The following is a 20,601-nucleotide window of genomic DNA, read 5'->3' as shown; positions in this document are numbered from 1 at the left end:
TTATAAAACAAAAAGACATGTTTAGTGTTCACTATTATCAAGAATCTGACTCTAATTTCCTTATTTCTGGTACTTACCATGACCAGGCCAGGTCAGGAGAGACCCTGTCCTTCTCCAGTCTCTGACAAGGCTCTTCTTCCTTGTCTGCTTAAAACCTTTTATTTTAGGAAGAAGAAAAAAAAAAAAAGAGCAAAATTAGCAATCATTTTTTCCCCTAACTGGCCATACCTTAAATGGCCATAATGCATATACAGACATGAAAATTGAGTATCAGCCAGCTAAATTCTCACCATTGGTTCTAAACTGAATAGTACCCTTGTGAAAACATTACTAACTTTAAATAGTTCTGTAAGAAATGTGAAAACACTGACATTCCTGTGTTGACAGTAATTTTCAAATGTTACAGACTTTGCAGAAAGATAAAACAAACAATAATTAAAATCAGCAAACACAGTATTTTACTAATGTTTCAAGATGTTTGTGTAGCTTATCTTAGAAAATAGATCTTCCCAACTACGGAAACAAACTGATTTGGGTAAAATATAAATCAATTACCTTATTACTTCATATCTTGTGCTTACCTGAAAAATTATGTAATAGTTTACCTGTGTCTCTAAGAACAAAAGAACACCCAACTAGAAATGCAATGATAGTCCACTAATGTGCTATCAACTCTCCTCAGTGAGCCTTTCTCAGCATAAATTGGCATCAGACACACCCAGTATTTTTGTTGCTGAAGTTTGATTTAAAGATAAAAACAACAACAACAAGACAACATTTACAGGAGTCCAGGTCTTAAGCATGAGCACTCTGAGAGCAGCATTAAGGCAGTGAGAAAAATATCAAAGGACAGGGTCAAGGCTATGCCCCTCTGCTGGGCTGGGAGGTGAGGCTGTCTTTAACAGAATGCTCTGGAAGACAAGGGGCAAGGAAGCCGCTGAGATCCACCGGAAGTAACAAATCCAACAAACACTAGACTTACGAGCCAAACAAACAGTGCTGCCAGATTCTCCATAATCTTTGAAGAAACTAGGCACCAAACATAAAAAAATCCACTACCTGTGAAAGAAAGGTTCCTCAAGCTTTCTGCCTTAGCAAATACAAGCAAGGACTTCCCACTGACTGATGGACATCAGTAAGAAAAGTGGATTCCTTACCCCACAAGCCATGGGGAGAAAGAACACAAAGAAACCAAGTTTGTTTCAGATGACTACTACTTGTCCGGCTGAAGACAACAGCACTATCCACACACTTAAACTACTGTACTGTTTTTGTTGTTTTATGCTGTTGTGGCCTGGTTACATGACAGGCAAAGTCTCCTATGACTGAGCTTATGTACTTAGAACTCAAACTGCTCTATCTTAGCCAACATAGACATAAATTTGATATATTTTCATATTATTAGATAACTAAAAATGTAACTCCAGTGCCAAGATATTAATGCCGAAAATATAGAGAAGCTAGGGAAATGGTTCAGACATTAAATGCTCAACTTAAAAAGTATAGGACCTGAGTTCGACGCCCAGCACCCATATAAACAGCTGGGCACTGTGGCACACACTTGGAATCAAAGCACTTTGGAAGCAAACTGGAGTATCCTGGGCGCTCACTGATGTGCTAGTCTAGCCTAGCTGGTGAGCTTCAGGCTAATGACAGCAGTAAGAGACCCTGCCTCCAAAGAAATAGATGGCATTCCTGAATATGCTACCTAAGATTCTCACACATGTATAACTGCACACATACATGTACAGACATGCATTTTAAAGTATTGCCTATGTGTAGAATGTCAGTGGAATATGAAGAACCTGAAATCCTCAGGAGTACATCTCTGTGAAAACAGTTTGGCTGTTCCCAAAAGAGATATATGGTCACATTTCCTATCAGTTTTTACTCATGTTACCCAACAGAACAGAAAGCAGTTAAGAACACTTGCTGTTCTGGCAGTGGTCAGTTCCCAGCACTGATAACTTTTCTAGACCAGAGGGATGGGTAAGTAGAGATTGATTTTTTTTTCTATTTTTGTATATTCATTTTTTTGCATAATAAAATTTTCTTATCATAGCGCAAGAGCCTCAAACATGCCATGTAGCAAACTCAATACTTTTAAGTTTTCAAAGGAACTAAAAAGATGTTGAAGCTCTTACTGAATTTCTATGTTTATTTCCTCTCTCTTGTTCCATATCTTAATGAACAAAATGTGGAATCAACCTCGTCACCCACAGAATGAGTAACTATATATGCAATGAAACTCCAGTCAGTGACAGAAAGAAGGAAATTCTGACATTGCAGCAATGTGATGGAACTAGAATAGTTGTCACTAGAAGCTGGGAAGGGTGTTACGGAGGGAGATGAAAGAAAGATGGCTAGTGAATACAGGAGTACTGCTCTTAAGCACTGGGTCAACTCTCTAGCCCCTAGTTTTTTGGTTTTCTAATATAGTCTCATATTATAGCCCAGACCTGGAACTCACAACTATAACCCAGAACTGGCAGAGAGCTTTTTTGCCTCAACTTTCCCAGTGCTCAGAGTACAGGAACAAATGACCATAGCAGCTACAAAACATTATTAAAAGGAAATTGAAAATAACTATTATATAAAAGGTTTTCATTTAACCAGACTAAAAGTGCAAATAATGGCTTCAAGAAAAACCAATTACTGATATAAAGCAATGACAGAGTGTGTAGGAGCTGAGTCTTGATTATGCTGTGCTCAGTGGGAGCATCCCTTACCAAAAAAATTCACCACAATGGTAGGGTTCGGGTTTCAGGGTTTTTGTTGTTGTTGTTGTTGTTTCTTCCCAGACTTTGGAACACTCAAGATTGTGGGTCTGGAGATTAGGAATGCCAGGCCTATACTAAAGTTATGACTATAAGGATAAGTCATGTTATTTCTGTGAGCCTCAGCTTCATGTGATATATTTAGTATTCTCAGCAGCATAACTATCTTTTTATGGTCAACAGTTTGGCACTCAATCATATATATGGTAATACATGTTCCTACAGGTTCAGACTGACTTTGGTAGGATAGTGCCCAAAAAAGTCTTTTTGCATATGTACACTTCAAGCTTTAAGGCAAAGTGGGAACAAAAAGGGGTGCATACAGAATAAAGCAAAAGAACAAGTGACAGCTAGGAGGTAGTCCTGGGTGGTTACACTAGGTGCATAGGGAACAGGTGACTAGCTATGGGTGAGTTGCTTGTTGATACCATGCTAAGGGACTTGATCCTAGGATGGATACTGGACAAGGTCATTGGGTAAGGTTGATTAAAGACAGGAAAGGCTGGAGAACAGGCCAGAATTTTTAAATTCTTTTTTTTCTCGGAGAACTGAACATTATGTTGGGGAGCAGAGTCACCCAAACCCAAGAAAAAAATATGTATGTAGTGTGTGTGTGTGTGGTGTATTAAAATTCATAAGGAAACCTGCTTATTACTTTGTAGGCTAATCACAAGTGCTTCCAGAAATTATAGGTCTCTAAAACAAGAAGGCTCAGTGCCAGGATTAGCCACTTCTCTATGAACTGTTGATCAGGAAGGCCCATGGGGCTCCCCAAACAGTATGCTATTACACTGGTTGCCCACTAGAACTACATAGTAAAACTCTATTCCTTATGATAACACAAGCTTTGGTCATAGGACATAAGGAAATCAAGTCAAGTTTTAACTAAACAGTGCCAGAAGGTGCTCCACATGCTGGAGAACTGTCATTAGCAGTCTTAGTCAGCTGTGAACCACGTGTGCTATACTACCAACTGATCAGGCAAGCCATGCAATAATGGCAAGTCTGTTAAAGAAGTAACAACTTTCTGATTGACTTTACCATTCCACTGAAAGAAATTCTTGTCTGGTACTGTAAACCTAGAGAAAATCCCATGGCTTGGGAGGTCATATACTATAGTAGGGAAGCTACTGTTGTGCTTTTGTTAAGTGAGCATGGCATAACTATCAAATTGTCTTCTAAATCTTTTTGTTTATCCCCATAGATCAGTGCTGCTGTTGTCGCTGGTCAGAAAGCTTATTTTTGCAGGCGGCAGAGGTTATTGCATAAACTCATAACTAGTAAAACTCTGAATAACTGTTGAAAGCTGAGCTCTACATGAAACACCTGAACCACCAACTCCAAAATGCAGGAAATAATGTAAAGGGGAAGGGATATATATATAAGCTGGAGGAAGAGGTGAAGAGTGATGGATCACTGTCTTCTAGATACTGTCTCTGTCTGTCTCTCTCTTTCTCTCTCTCAACCTATGTTTGTGGTATTCAAATATATATGCATGCATGCATTCTCACGTGTGTTGGTGCATGTGTGTGCATGTATACAAATGAAAGTGGAAGCCAAAGGTTGACAGTGGGTATCTAAATCACTCACCACTTTATTTACTAAGGCAGGATCTGCTGCTGAACTGGGGATTCACTGATTTAGTTCTTTCACTAGCGAGCTTGCATTAGTCTCTGACTCCGAAGCACTAGAATTACAGAAAAGCAATTTTTATGTAGGTGCTGGAGAACTAACCTCTGGATCTCATGTTTGCACAGAAACCCTTTATCCTCTGAACCATCTCCCCAACCAGGCACTCTCAAACTCTGAGTAACTAAACACAAAGGTTGGTCAACATTATGTCGGAAGTGGGATATGGGGAGGACAGGAAGTACAGATCACAGGGCCAAGAGGCCCCATCCTTTCCTGACAATATAAACAATGGGGCTGGAGACAGGAGAGGCATTTTCTTCAGTGGTACAGCCACAGGTAAGGTGATCACAAATAACATTTCACTCAGGCAACCTTAAATAAACTCAGAGAGTTGTGAAAGGAGGAAGGAAGGGAAAAAAAGAGAGAGATGAAGGGAAGACATGACACAAGAATCAGTGAGAGAATTGAAAAGGACAAAAAGGCTCTGGGGGTAAATATACCCAAAATATATACATGTCTGAAAATGTCATAAATCCATTGTTATGCATACTTAGCATAGCTAATAAAAAAAATAAGCTGGATGTGGTGGCACACACATTTAATCTCAGCAGAGACAGGCAGATCTCTGGGAATTCAAGGATAGCCAGGGCTACATAGTTGAGATTCTGTCTCTAAAAATAAATAAAATAAATAGCTGAGGATGTGGCTTAGTTGGCAGAGTGCTTTCCTAGCATGCAAGAAGCCCTGAGTTTGGTCCTCCAAACTTGCTGATGGTTTAAGTCTGTAAACCCAGAAGGATCAAGAGTTCATGGATACCATCTGTTACACAGAAAATCTCAGGCCAGATTCTGCTTCAAAATACACAGACAGACAGACAGACAGACACACACACACACACACACAGAGACACAGACACATACCTCTCTCACAGTTGTACTAATAACTCTAGTAATGAGATCTTGATTTTCATATAAATATCTATCTTAAAAAATGCAAAATAAGAATCCAGTTTCAGTTTTAAAAGCTCCAGAATGGTAGCTGGAAAGATGGCTCGGTGGTTAGACGTGCATACTACTCTTCTAGAGAATTTTGAGTTTGGTTCCCAGCACTACTGTGGGACACCTTACGCTGCTTCTAACTCCAGCTCCAGCTCCAACACACTCTTCTGGGGTCTCTGCATATACATTCACAGGTATGCTCGAGAACACATACACACATACACACACACACACACACACACACACACACACAAACTTTAAAAGCTCCAGAATGATAAATATTTAGACAAAAAAATTAATTCTACATCTCAAAACCACAACTATTCTACACATTTTCAGGCATGAAGAACATTGCATTATGCAATATACAGAAAAGGTATGAAAATGGAAAGGGATAAACAGCGTCACAAAACTAATCTGTACATACATTTTTCCTGCTTCAAATCAGTGGAGTGATTGCAGAAAAAAAAAAAAAAAAAAAAAAAACTTACCGAATGATTATTGTCCTGAGAACTTTTTCTTCTACAAGGCTTCACAAGAAAATCTGCAAAAGAAACAAATATCCCACTGTCAACCTAGGCCACTTAAGAGCCCCCCTTTAAGATTTTTCTCCCCATACCAACATCTAGAACTGCTGTACGGACTCTTGATGGATACTCAGCTTTGTTTCTTACATGGATCAGAAACCTAAGATGCTCTTATGTGAGTTCTTACAGTGAGTGAGTCAGTCCCTCAGTCCACCAAGTGCCACCTCCCACAGCTGGGCAGGGGATCATTTGCTGCTGTCACCACCATTCTATCCTAGGTTCAACTTCTACTTTAAGGTCTTTTGTGCACAGAACTGACTTTTACCAAAGGATCTTACTAATTTTTTTAGGATATTAAAGTAATGGGTATATAACTACAATCATAAAGAATTCCTAGCTGGGCAGTTGTAGTGCACGACCTTTAATCCCAGCACTTGGGAGACAGAGGCAGGCAGATCTCTGTAAGTTCAAGGGCAACCTGGTCAGTCTACATACAAAGTGAGTTCCAAGACAGCCAAGGCTACACAAAAAGAGGGGGAAAAAACCACTCCTGCCATTAGGCAACAATCTGAGCTTCATAGAAATAAGAGAACTAAATCTACCCAATTGTGGCAAATTCTCTTAGTATTTGTAGACACATCCTTTTGAAGTTGTTTTTTGGAGTTGGTATTAGTTTTATATTTGTATTTGGTGGCAGGGGAAGCAGTGTTGTTTAGTTGGTTTTGTTTGTAACAGGTCTCACTCTAGCCCAGGTTAGCCTGGTATTCACCATGTAACTAGAGACTAGACTAGAATTTACGATGCTCTGCCTGCCTTAGCCTACAGAGAGCTGGGATTATAAGTCTGAGCTACCATATCTGGCACAAGATAATTACTTAAGATATATGAAGTAGCATAACTAAGACTTACAGAGTACCAAAACTCTAAAGAATTAAAAAGTGAAGAGCAAAGTTTAAGAAGCAAAACAGTGGTATGCTGGTGACTTCTCAAGTAATTAGGCATGTATAAGATTAAACTCAAAACTCAGGTCAAATCTACGGATAAGAATGCATTTATGAGCCTGGCAGTAACGCACACATGTAATCCTAGCATTTAAGAGACTGAGGCTACAGTACTGCTGCAGGTTCATGTCTAACCTAGGCTACATACTAAGACTCCATCTCAAAAATAAAAAAAGAACAACCAGCTTATGAGGCTAGATAAATCAAGACAACAGCAACACTCAACAAAAAGACTAAAGTAGATCAGCTCTGTGCCAGCAATGACTCCTCCTCAGTAACCACACTCAAACATCTCCTTAGTAAGTGAGTGCATCATCACTGTGCTGGAACCAACAAAGCAAAATATTAAGCATTCCTTTAAAGACAATGCCAGACAAGGGCTATGTAAAGGTGAGTCTGAAAGAAGCTCTCCTACACCATGAGGTCATAAATACTTCAGAGAATAACAATAGTTATGTTTGAGTGACCGTCAATATTCTCCTGTTCATTGAGAGAGGACATAATGTAGCTATGTTAAATCCAAACAAGTGATTAAAAGATCTAACTATAATGGATATTTAAATACATGAGGCACAAATCAAAGCAGGGGACAGGACAGGGATAAAGTAACTTTAAGCTAATCCTCATGCATTAGCATTACCCTAAATTCTATAACTAAGATCTAGAGAGGCAAAAAAAAAAAAATCAATCTTTCTGAAACTTTATCAACAAGATATAAATTTCTATTACACACATACACACAAACTACCATGTGAATGTAATTTTATTTACTATAGAAAATAGTTCTGGAGCTAAGGACACAGGTCAGCACCTATAGTTAGATCCTCAACATCCATGTAAAATGACAGATGTAGCAGCACAGGCCTATAACTCCAGAACTGAGAAGGTGGGGACAAGGGGGTCCCTGGGACTTGCTGGCCTGCCAGTCTACCCAATCAATGAACTTCAGGTTTAGGTAGAGACCTTCTCAAAAATTACCATGGAAATTACCAAATCATGGAAAATTACCAAAGACAATCTCTGGCTCCCTTCATGCCCACTCAGCTCCACCCACACCCAGGCATGAGGGTGGGGGTCCTATAGAGTATAAAGATCAATATACCTGATTTTAAATACCATGATAGTGTATATTACCGTGAAGGTACACTGGAAGATGATTAGGTAACAACTTAAGGGCCTGAAGGCTCTGAGACCAAGAAGGAATACACACATGCAATTCCCACACAAACGAGTTTATGTAATTAACTACATGAGACTTGGCACACTGGCTTCAACAAAGGCAGGGAGGTACACCATTTGTATATCATTGGTAATTTTCTAAATTAAATATGAAAACAAACCAAGTTAAAATAAACAAAGAAAATCTAAAGAGATGCTATGCTTCCTAAAATATTTAGGGGTAGAGAGTGGGTAAGTAGATATTGTTGATTCTGGTATGTATGGGTAAAAAACAGAATGCTTTTTAGACAATCCTGTCTCACTTTTCAAATGGAGGCTAAGAGTTCAAAATTTAAGAAGAAAATATTAAACCTTCATTTTAAAATAATATCTTATTTTCCACCAAAATGAAAACAAAAGGACTTTCTTGCTTATAAATAATAAGAAACAGATTCAAACACAATTGAATACAGAGGCAACATTTAAAAATTCATGGCTGCAGATGTGGCTGGGCTGATAGTATCTGCCTAGCATGAGCAAAGAAAGGCCCTGGTTCAACACCCAGAACTACATAAAACCCAGCATGTTATATGCCTAAGTCTACCATTCCAAAGGAGAAACAGAAAGATCCAAAGTTTAAAGTTATCCTTGGCTAAAAAGGGGTTCCAAGAAAGACTGACCTACATGAGACCCTGTCTCAAAACAAACAAAAAAACAAAACAAAACAACCCAAACAAACAAACCCAGACCAGACAGACAGACAGAGAGACAGACACAAACAAATCAAAAACTCAGTGGAGTTAAACTTCAAGGAGCATTTTACAACTGATACTACACTGGGTGACTTTTTCTCTCTCCACCTTAGTGCTTCCTCACTATGATCATCAATGTTTCTGACATCTAAAACTAGACTTCGGTAGCATGTTTACTAGGATTATTCAATTATTTAATCACAAGAATTAACCCAAACCCATGCATTTAATAGTTGAATGAACAGACTATGATTAAAACTTATTCTCTAAATCTAAAGTTTTCTTTGAAGCCTCTGCTACTGAAATCAAGAATGAATGAAAACAGAAACAAGGAGGCAGTTAAAGAGTGACTGCATGTGCTCCCCATGGTAGTAATGAAGGGCCTCTCACCTACCAGCACTGTGGGTGGAGCATGACAAAGAAATAAATAAAATAAAGTTCCTACCCTGTGTAGCACCATCTGGTCTGAGTGTGATTTTCTCAAATTGTGATATTTTATTACAAGCATGCTTTGTAAAGACAAACAACGGTACATACAGAAGTTGGTGCCTGATGCAATGAAACCACTAAGCACCACGTTTAAAATCAAGACCAGACCCTGTGTATCTTTTACCTTTCTGGAGACACTAATGACTGACAGTATTCAGAGCCCTGGATGCAGTTTCATGATTAGTTTACTACATTTCTCTGCTAGCTGTGGAGCACAGATAAGCAGCTGTTAACATGCCCAGCACAAAAACAACCATCCTTCTCTTGGAAAAAAAAAAAAAACAAACACACAAACAAACACCTAAATTGTCAGAAACAGACCACATGTTACAATTCCATATCAAAGAACATACACTGGTAACAAGTTGCTTTGAACAGCAATTCTCAAATGTCACTGCTAAAAGGAAATGTCTGGTTTCAGTAGAAAATAACCAAAGAACTACTCTGGTATAATCCTGGAATTAGACAAGTAATGTAGACTATGTGGCTCATGGATTATACAGATTTATTTTTTTGAACATGGGAGATTCTGAACACACTCTTCAAAGGATTTCGGTTGCTGATCAACGAGTAGCTGAAATGCTGGCAGCGACCTTTCCAACGGTGGACCTCAAGCTATAACAAGCCTACACCAAAATAATTATGCTTTGCCGTTTTTCAGACACTAAGATTTGACTACATCTCACAAGCACCAAATTACTTTTCTGTCTAAAGGATGTAATGCAGTACAAGGAAGCTGAATAGTCACAGAAAAGATTATCCATATTCAAATCTGATTGGTAACCATTAAAATAACTTATAAGGATTTTTCTTTTAAATTTAAACCTTTTAAAGGGAAGGAAGCGGAACAGGCATATATTTGAGTTCAGCATCAGCCTGGTCTACAGAGAGTTCCATGACAGCCAGGGCTACACAGAGAAACTCTTGTCTCAAAACAAAAACAAACAAAACCCTACAACAACCACATGCAATTTATTTTTTAAAAAGTTAAAATTTAAAACTTCAAAAACGTAAAGATAATACATTCTTCTGACTTGCTCTTTATAATTACTTCTGTGATATATTCTTTTTCTTTTCCTATTTGACTCAGATGTATTAAGCCATTAACAGAATTATAAGGAAGTTCCACAAGTAATCTATAATCTATAATCTATAATGTCATTTTCTGACTTCCCCTATAAAGAGGTATGGTGTTACTTTACTATTGAAATTAAGAATTAAGAACCAATTTTGGGGTCAGGAAGATAGTTCAGTGGCTTAAGTGAAGAGCTCAGTTTGGATCCTAGCTCCCATTTAAAAGCTAACGTCTTATTTTCCTATCTTCTCTAGACACTTGACATATTAAACACAAATTCTAGGAAAAGTATGGAAGTAAACCACGCTAAAAAAAAAAATAGATACAAGTACTCTAAACTAAGCTGATCTGCACATTAGTTATCACATTTAAGTATTTTATTAGGAGTAATAAGGTTGCTCCCCCTTCTGTGAATTGAATCTTAAGTTTTATGTACAGTAACAGGCATAAAAATGGTGAAGACAGGGTTCAGCTCTGCCAGTAAAATGCTTGCTGTGCATGAATGAAGCCATGGGTTCAATCTGTATCAATCTAAAATAGATAAGGACCAGAAAGCTTGAATAAAAATGCATATCCATCCTTTCAGCCTACAAATTAAAATTTTAAACTTTGAGCCTAGCTGTGGTGGCACACACCTTCAATCCCAGCACTTGGAAGACAGAGGCAGACAGATCTCTGAGTTCAAGGCCAGCCTGGTCTACAGAGTTCCAGGCAGTCAGAGCTACACAGAGAAACACAAACAAACAAACAAACAAAGTAAATAAACTTTGAACTTACATAATCACAATTAAAAACTGCTGTGCTTGAGGCTAAGCAGATAGCTCAGTGGTTAAAAGCACTTCTCACTCTTGCTTATGGCCTGGATCCAATTGTGAGCCCCCACACTGTGGCTTGCAACTCTCTGTAACTCTAGTTCTGAGAATAAGGATGCCTTCTTCTATCCTCTACAGCCACCAGGCACAGATGTGGTGTACAGAAAGAAATGCAAGCAAACCGATACACACATAAAATAAAAATAAATAAATCTAAAGAAGTTTTTTTTTAACCTGCTGCACTTAACTAGCACATACAAAACAAACTGTATACCTCTCCTGTCTGTAAATGCATTCAGAAAAGAGCTCAAAGAAATAAAAGAAATAAATAAATTTCAAAGAAATAAAACACACAAGTTAAAGACTGTGTGCAATAAAAAGAGCCTACTCTTCTACTGGCCTAGTTAAAATTTATATTCTGGCAATTAGGTAGGGGGCTACTCATATTTCTGAAAACAAGCCAATAAAAACCCCAATAACCTCCAATAACCACATACCACAATGAGGTCTCTGTTTACGAAGCAAACTCAAAGACCTAGCCTCTCTAAACAGTCCTCCTTAGAATATTTAAAGCCAAGAGACCAGAAATCAGCATCTTCAACACATACTCAGAAAAAAACAACTCTTTACAACATTTATGTCATGTAAGCAAAAGAGTACACATGTCTGCCATCCTAATACATGTGAAGAAAAAACACAGAACTTTTAAAATAATGTCAAAAAGAGTTCATCACTATGTTTTATTTATGAAAAAAATCAAAATGATCAAGTTAAATAAGGGCTAATAAAAGTCATTAAGTAAAAGGAATTCTCTCTTGCGCTTTTAAACAACAACATTTAAGTCAGCAATTCAGAAAAGTTTAAACAATCTTGAGTTCACACAGAAATCCCAAAACATGGCTTTAAAAACTTCTTCAGCTATTATGAGATCAGTTGGAAAATCAGAGAAGGCACCTTCAAGAACTAAACTTATATTCATACAAATATTGGTGAAATAGTCTCAAGATGAAAAAACAGCCGAACAGAAACCTATTATGACATATATTATAGAGTAACCCAAAGACAATGATCATAAACCAAAAACAGAGACTAGCCAGGTGAGGTGGGGAAGCTAACACAGGAAGATTTCAAATTGAGGCAAACCTAGGCAATGACTTTCACCACTAAATAAATTCTCCATTCAGGGAAAAAAAAAAAAAAAGAATATCCAATGGACACAGGGCATGTGAATGTGAAGTACCTATATGCAGCAGTCTCCACACTTAGAAAGACACATACACATGCACACACACACCACAATATGTGGTATATACGTCATTCAAAAACAGCAAGGTTTCATGCCTACCAAGTTGCTCTTTGAAAATACATTTTGAATATATCAATTCCTGTTTCAATAGTGTGAAATCCCATTGACATCAAGCCAACCCACTGGTCTTGCTCTTCCAGTTGTCAAACTCCAAGTAATAATAAATATGGCCCTCCAATCTGTCTTACATTATTTAGTAGTAAGCACATTAAAGTGTCACTGTGAATATTTACTATCTTCTCTAAAGTTTAAGAAAAAAAATCATTTCTTGCCTGTTACCACTTGTCTTATTGTAAAACAAACTGCTTTTCAAAACTAGACAACCTGTTTTATCTGTAAATAAAAGATATCTAGATATCTACCCCAGTATCTTTTTGTTAAAATTTAATCAGAAGTCCTACACAGTGGTCCACACCTTTAATCCCAGTACTCAGGCAAAGGCAGGCATATCTCTATATAGAGAGTTCTAGGCCAACCTGGTGTACATAGTGAGATCCCTGTTGCAAAAAAAAAGAAAAAAAAATCCAATTGGCATATAACTGACACACTATGTACATTTAAAGTGGACTTTTTCATTGTTTTATTTAAAAATATATATTTTAACTTAAAATGCTTATTTAAGTACACAGTATAATGGACATTCACACTGCTGGACAATTGTTATCTAGAAAAATCACTATCCATATTCCAGAATTTTTCATCCTACTAAACTGAATCTCTCCCCATGCTCTTGTAATTCATTGCTTCCTCCCCTTAGTCCCTATATTCACTTTGTTTTTATGGATTTGCTTTTCTAGGTAGCTCAAATAAACTCATCAAATCCCTTGTATTAATTTTTCAAATAGCTAAGTTATTAGAATAGAAATATTTGATTCCCCCTCATTACTTAAACAGAACATTTGGCCTAGAAAATACTACAGAAATAATTTAGAGAGAATCAGGAGGAAAAAGAGAGTATGAACCATGGAGCCATGAATCGGGAAAATTCTAAGAGAATTATACCAATGTTCAGAGATCTTTCCAAACTATGGACAATACACTCCAACTTCTAGTCCTCAAGGTCCCCAAGCTGCCTGCTACGTTCTCCCTTCAGTTATGTAACATGCTGCAGTATTCTGCCAGAAACTCAATCAAAACATCAATTCTCTCTCTCTCTCTCTCTCTAAGCTTTAACTGAGTCTCTCTGTCGCCAGTAACAGAGTCCTCCTGAAAAATAAATCATATTTACAGTGTAACATGTTTAAAAACAACAGAGAGAAAGAAAGTATTACTGGGACCAAGATGAGAAATCCTTCTGTTCACTATTTCCTGTATCAACTGAACACAAAGCACTTTCTCTAATAACTGTCAGGTAATGCCCATGGGATACTGAACATTTAACGAAGCTTAGTTTTTAAAGTCTTATCATAGTTTACTGACAAAAGTACTAATTTAAGTTCATTCTTTATAACTTCTCATTCACACTAACATAAAAACTTAGAGTTAAGAACGTAGCCCAGTAGTAGGGTACTCACCTAACATGTGCAAGGCACTGGGATGGATCTCAAGATTCAAAAGAAAACAAAATAAACAAACAAAAAAGATATGACTAGACAGAGTGAGGAAGGAGAAAAGGAAAGTAAACAATATTCAGATGACTGGAATAAAATGGCAGTGCCAAGTAGATTCAAGGTCACTGCCATCCATTCTTTATTTCATTCTATTATCCTAGTGCTCCTAAGAAGGGAGAGATGGGAAGGAAATTGGAGAATCTTTAGGCCTGTGTATACATATTTCTAAGAAGTGCAGTTTGTTTGTCTGGTCTTGTTTTGTTTTTTGTTTTCAAGAGTGGATTTCTCTGTGTAGACCTCGGTGTCCTGGAACTTTCTCTGTAGACCAGGCTGGCCTCAAACTTAGAGATCCACCTGCCTCTGCATCCTGAGTGCTGCAACCGAAGGTGTGCACTGCTACTGTCCAGCTATGTTTGTCTTTTGAATAGAATCATTCAGTACAATTATTTTGTGTTGCTTTTTTTAAAAGAAAATCTTTCTGCTACATTGTATACTGCTAATCTGTTCATTTTTATTATCATTGCAGTATATAAATATAAGTTGACATTACCACACTAGAAGACAGTTTGAGCAGTCTCCTTATAAAGCTCAGCACACATATATATGCTAACACCTACTAAAGTAGAACTAACAGTTCTACTCCTAGATATTAACCCAAGAAAAATAAAAACATAATCACAAGATGAGTTTAACCCAAATGTCCACAGTAACTTTTTCACAACTGTCCTAAACCAGAAACCCAAAATACCTAACAGGTGATTAGATGAATAAATTATGGTGTGTTTCTACAGTGGACTACCACACTCAGAAATAAAAAAGAGACCTGAGGGTATAGCTAAGAGGTAAGGTACTTATCTGGCATATGTGAACCCTGAGTTCTATCTCTAGCATTATAAAACAACAATAAATCAATCCTACAGATTCTAATAGTGGGTGAGTCAAAAAAAAAAAAAAAAAAAAAACAAAAACAAACAAACCTCAAGAGTTTCCCAGCAAGCTTCTGGGTACTCTGGTCTCCATCTCCGCAGCATTGAGATAACAGGTGCATCTTTGGAGTAGGTGCTAAGGATTGGATTCTAGTCCTCATGTTTGTAAGACAAGCACTTTACTGACTGAGCCATCTACCTGGCCATTAAAGGAGTTTTAGCTAACCTTATCGGAAAAGGCCATAGGGCATGAGTTAAGCCCTCATGCTAAACATGGCTAAAAGGATGATCAATTCTAAAATCCAAAAGACATGGAAGCCTGAATATAAGACAACAAACTATCAGCAGCAATAAAGGTTTTTTTTCTCATTTTTAGACACTGTGTTTTATGCTTATATTTATTTAAATCTATTAACAATAAACCTATACAAACAAGAATTTAAACTATGGGTTACCTTAACCAGATCTTAAGTGAGAAAACAAAATATTATAAAATATTTTAAAAGTATTTTAAATTGCAGTACAGGCATTTTCCTCAAATTAAAAGAGCAAAATGTATAATTATACAACACAAAATTAGGAAATGTGCTTTCTTAATCGCATGTTATAAAGAAATGAGCACACAAGCTTCAAGGACAAACGACCTGTATAGCTCTGCAGGGCCCTGCACCTCATTAAATGTTCTGCTATAACCACCTTAAAATTCCTAATAATGTTTGAACAAAAGTTCCTAGTAAATCATATAGCCAGTCCTGGGCAAGTTCTCTAGAAAAAAACAAGACAAGTGAGTTACAGCCTTACTCTAATGACCAAGAAAATTTCACACCTAAGCTCAAAAATTAATACAAATTTTTCATTGGTATGACCAAAATTGTGTGTATGATTCCAAATCAAAGACTGACTTCAAAAAAATATGTACTTATAGAGGCATTTGTCCAGTATAGCATGATGCCGAAGAAAGAACTACAAATCAAAAACTGGGCTTTTATAAATATTGATATCATTATTCAATAACAAGGTCTCTTTTAGGATAAATTTATGAAGTGTATTTTGCTACCTATTTCAGACATAAGAATTAAATGTAATGCCATTATTCATCAAAGTTTTATACTTTAAAACAGTGGTTCTTGAGCCTGGTGGTGGTGGTGCATCTCTTTAACCCTAGCACTTGGGAGGCAAGGCAGGTGGATCTCCCAGTTTGAGGCCAGCCTGGTCTACACAGTGAATTCTAGAACATCCAGGACTCTGTTATACAGAGAAACCCTGTCTTGGGAACCCAAAACAAATGAACAAAAACAGCAGTTCTCAATATATGGGTCATGACCCTTTTGAGCCTCTTTCACAGGCTTTGCATATCAAATATCCTGCATATCAGATACTTCTATTACAATTCATAACAGTAGCAAGATGACAGCTATGAAGTAACAATGAAAATACTTCTATTGTTGGAAGTCATCACAACTTGAGAAACTAAGGGGTCAAAGCATTAGGAAGGTTAAGAACCACTGTTCGTTTTATTTATTTATTTATTTATTTATTTATTTATTTATTTATGGTTTTTTTGAGACAGGGTTTCTCTGTGTAGTCCTGGCTGTTAGTCCTGGGAAGGTTAAGAACCACTGTTTTTTGTTTTTTTGTTTTTTGTTTTTTGTTATTTATTTATTTATTTATTTATTTATTTATTTATTTTTGGATTTTTTGAGACAGGGTTTCTCTGTGTAGTCCTGGCTGTTAGTCTTGGCTGTCCTGGAACTCACTCTGTAGACCAGGCTGGCCTTGAACTCAGAAATCCACCTGCCTCTGCCTCCTAAGTGCTGGGATTAAAGGTGTGCGCCACCACTGCAAGAACCACTGTTCTAAAAGCTGGCATTTTATAAAATTTCAAAGTTCTCTGAAAGAAAAAGTGAGAAAATAAAACAATTGCTGAACCCCAAAGATAGACAGTGTATAAAAATACAAAAGTCTTGGAAGAGGATATCTTGGCAACCAGTAAGCACTTAACACGAATTAACTTACCAAAGCAAGTAAGCAGCCACTGAATTAAAAACCTGGCAGCATTAAATGTTGTTCTAGATGTGCTAAAGCTAATGGCATTTTCAGAAATTAACAGAGCGAATAACCTATTCATTCAAAAGTCAAACATTTATTAAAATATCTTCAAGCCAAGTACCACTTTCCACTCTTGTCTTAGACCCTGCCATCCCCACCCTTTATCTCAACACTGAGACAGTTTCATCTAGTGAAGGAAAGTCAGGAAAATTGGCTTTCCATTAAATTCCTAAGCTCACCATCCTCAGAGCTGGCATCAGCTTAGGAAAAAAGCTCCAGGGTAGGAAGTCTCCTTGCCCAGTATTTTTGTGAGTTTATATTGTTTTAGAGCTAGCACAGAACAAACACAAAAGCCAAAAGAGAAGAGCTGAGCAGGAACTGTTTGGTCCATGGGGTCAGTGTATGCATCAGGCTGTAACCTCCTAAAAGTCCCCTAGCATAGCAAAAACACCAGGCTTTCTTCCAAAATTATGAAGTCACGGTCAGTAACATAAAAACATTAAATAATCTTGGTATATATTACATCTGCTGGGTACAGATAAAGAAATGCCAGCTTACCCATGGGACTTTAAAGTGGAGAGCTATCTTTATCTATCTTCTAAACCAGGGCTTCCTAAACTTTCTCTACTTGCAACCCTTTCACCAAAGAAATGTTTCTGTGTGCCCAGATATTTGCATATAGAAAGCATGCATACAAGTAAAACACATACTAAGAATCATAAAAACTTTATTTGAAATGAATATAACTCACTAAAGGCAAAAGGAAATTTGCATACTAATGGGTGTGTTTGGTTACTTTTACATAAAGAATTACAATGGCCAAATATTTGACAGCACAAGATGTAGAGCCTCTTAAACATTTTTTTTTTAGAATCAGTTGATATTTTGCTTTTATAGTAGTCAGTACTGAGAACACTTTCACCTAAGTACACAGTACAAAAAACAACAATATTTAGGGCCATTTCAGAAAATTTTGGAAAGCCAAAATTGATTGAACAATTTAAGTCAGTATATTGAACAAAATTAAAAACAAAAATCAAATATTCTAATACAATACAATAAGACATTAATTTGAATCTCACATGCCAAGGAATGATAAAAATGATTGTCCTTTTTTCATAATTAAATCATTATGTTTCTGTAAGAGCAAAAACTTGTATATGTAAAAACACTACAATTTAACTTTTTTCTCATGGCCAGAAATACAAGTATCATCATTGCAAGTCAGAATCTGATTTTACAGGTATACACAATCCAGTGAAGAATATTTCAGAAGTCTAGGTGGATGCACAACCACTCTGAACACAACTTCCTTTTTTACTCTCAAGTTGCATTCCAGTTCCTATTTTACCCAAAGCCTTTCAAGGAATTCCAATGGTCAGTAAGATAAAAACTGAAAGTATATGCTAACAAGTTAAAATACGTTTTTCTCAAGATATTCTTAAACAGCTGTAATATACTCTTTGGTGAAGTTTGCCTGAAGCTGTAGACTACAGAAAGAACAAGTAAATATGTCTGTTCTGTGTATATACCTTTAATCCAAGCACTGGGAAGGCAAAGATAGACAGATCTGTGTGAGTTACAGGACTGCTAGGAGTAAGACAGTGAGACTCTGTCTTAAAAAAAAAAAAAATTATTGATACCTAAGAGGTTACTTTTATTATTCTTAGAAAATAAATTCTCAAGTATTTAGAAGGAAAATACTCTCAAATGATTCCAAAGAGAAAAAAAAATGGAGAGTCATGCATATATATAAAAGAAAACAAACAACTATTCAAAAAGTACTGGAAGTTTCTTACACTGATTCTAGAACTTGTGTTAAATTTCAAGTGATACTGTAAGAAAAAGATGTTCTTTTTTTTTTAAAGCATAGAACAATGAGACAAGATAAATAATATTTAATTAAGTCATAGGTAGGTATATGGATATCTACTGCATTACATCATTTGTTTCCTTAAGTTTCTGGCCTCAGGTTCATGCCTCCCCTTGCTCAGAATGTTGCTAATCATTTAGGTATGCCAACTTCACAAACCTAAAAAAGGAACATTCTGAAAAGAACTTTCTAGCATGAATCAAAAAACAAAACAAAAAGCCCAAAAAGGCATTCTGGCAATAAATGACAAAAATGGTGATTATCTCAAGTGTAAACTAAGAAGGAACAGGAAGAAACCTACGGAAATCCTTGTAAACCTTGTGCAGCATATTTATATATAAAGCGTGGGTCTACACATAGATGAAATCTTATTAAGCTTTAAGATACTACATCAGTGGTTCTCAATCTGCTTAATCCTGCAACACCCCACCATAAAATTACGTTGTAGCTACTTCATAACTATAATTTTGCTATTGTTATGAACTATAAGGTAAATATTTGTATTTTCTGATGGTCTTAGGAAAAACACCTGTGAAAAAGTCCTTTGAACCATGTGATGGTTTGTATATGCTCTACACAGGGAGTGGCACTATTACAAGGTGTGACCCTGTTGGAGTAGGCGTGTCACTGTGGGCTCAGGCCTCATCCTAGCTGCCTGTCAGTCAGTATTCTGCTAGTTGCCTTCAGATAAAGATGTAGAACTCTCATCTCTGCCTGCACCATGCCTGCCTGGATGCTGCCATGCTCCTGCCTTTATGACAATGGATGAACCTCTGAACTTGTAAACCAGCCCCAATTAAATGTCCTTATAAGAGATGCCTTGGTCACAGTGTCTGTTCACAGCAGTAAAACCCTAACTAAGACAACCCCTAAAGCAGTCGCAACCCACTGCCTATGATCTTAGCACTCAGGAGACTGAGGCAAGATTGGAAGTTTAAGGTCACCCTGAACAATGTAACAAGACCCTGTCTCAAAACAAAACAAGAAAATGAGCATTACAGAGTTTTAAATGAAATCTGTGCAATGAAATCAAAGTACAGTAATGAAGTAAAGGTGACTATCAGAGTCTCTATCTTCTAGACTCCACAAGACATATGTCTGTCTGTCCTTCCCTCCACCCCCCTCCACATACACACAAATACATGCAAAACATTCATTTTAAAAAAATAAAATATGAGTACCTATCAAATGACATTTTATTGAATAAACATTAACATTATCTACCTCACAATAGGATTAGAAGTGTCTGTTAGATTAAGACTGTCAAGTGTTGGATGTATGAAGAAAATGTGGTACATGAACAATGAATACAATAAAACAGAAAAAAATTCCTGTCATTTGTGGCAGTATGGATCAAACTGGAGAACACTATGGTAAGTAAAGTAAACAAAGTGTAGCTAGACATAAAATACCACATGATTTCACAGATACATTTAATCTTAAAAAGTCAGCCAGGCATGGTTCCAGCACTGGAAATGGGGATGGAAGAAGAGACTGGTGCATCTCTGTGAGTTCAAGACCAGCCTGGTCTACACAGTGAGACCCTACCTAAAAACGTATTTGTTTGGTGTTTTTTACAGCTGATCTGGGTGGGAATCAGAGAGACAGTTGAACAGGCAATGTGCTTGCCACACAAGCTTGATGGCCTGAGTCTGACCCAAACTATATACATATAT

At 36.9% G+C, this 20,601-nt stretch overlaps 1 protein-coding gene across 7 annotated transcripts in view; it reads right to left on the bottom strand.

The window, feature by feature from the left end:
* Window positions 1-20,601, bottom strand: part of Mtmr3 (myotubularin related protein 3) — a 94,817-nt gene that overhangs the window by 46,868 nt on the left and 27,348 nt on the right. For 4 of the 7 annotated variants that reach the window (XM_034508318.2, XM_034508315.2, XM_034508317.2 and 1 more), the window contains exons 2-3: window positions 5,899-5,951; window positions 78-155 (exon numbers count right to left, since the gene is read on the bottom strand). In XM_034508318.2, coding sequence (XP_034364209.1) covers window positions 78-80 — 3 coding nt within the window. In that variant the 5' untranslated portion in view covers window positions 81-155; window positions 5,899-5,951. Of the gene's footprint in view, window positions 1-77; window positions 156-4,367; window positions 4,465-5,898; window positions 5,952-20,601 lie in introns of all 7 variants that reach the window. The other 3 variants (XM_034508316.2, XM_034508319.2, XM_034508313.2) reach the window with 1 other exon arrangement.

The sequence above is a fragment of the Arvicanthis niloticus genome, chromosome 7, assembly GCF_011762505.2.
Source record: "Arvicanthis niloticus isolate mArvNil1 chromosome 7, mArvNil1.pat.X, whole genome shotgun sequence".
NCBI classification, from domain to species: Eukaryota; Metazoa; Chordata; class Mammalia; order Rodentia; family Muridae; genus Arvicanthis; species Arvicanthis niloticus.
This window is presented reverse-complemented; position numbering and strand designations above follow the sequence as displayed.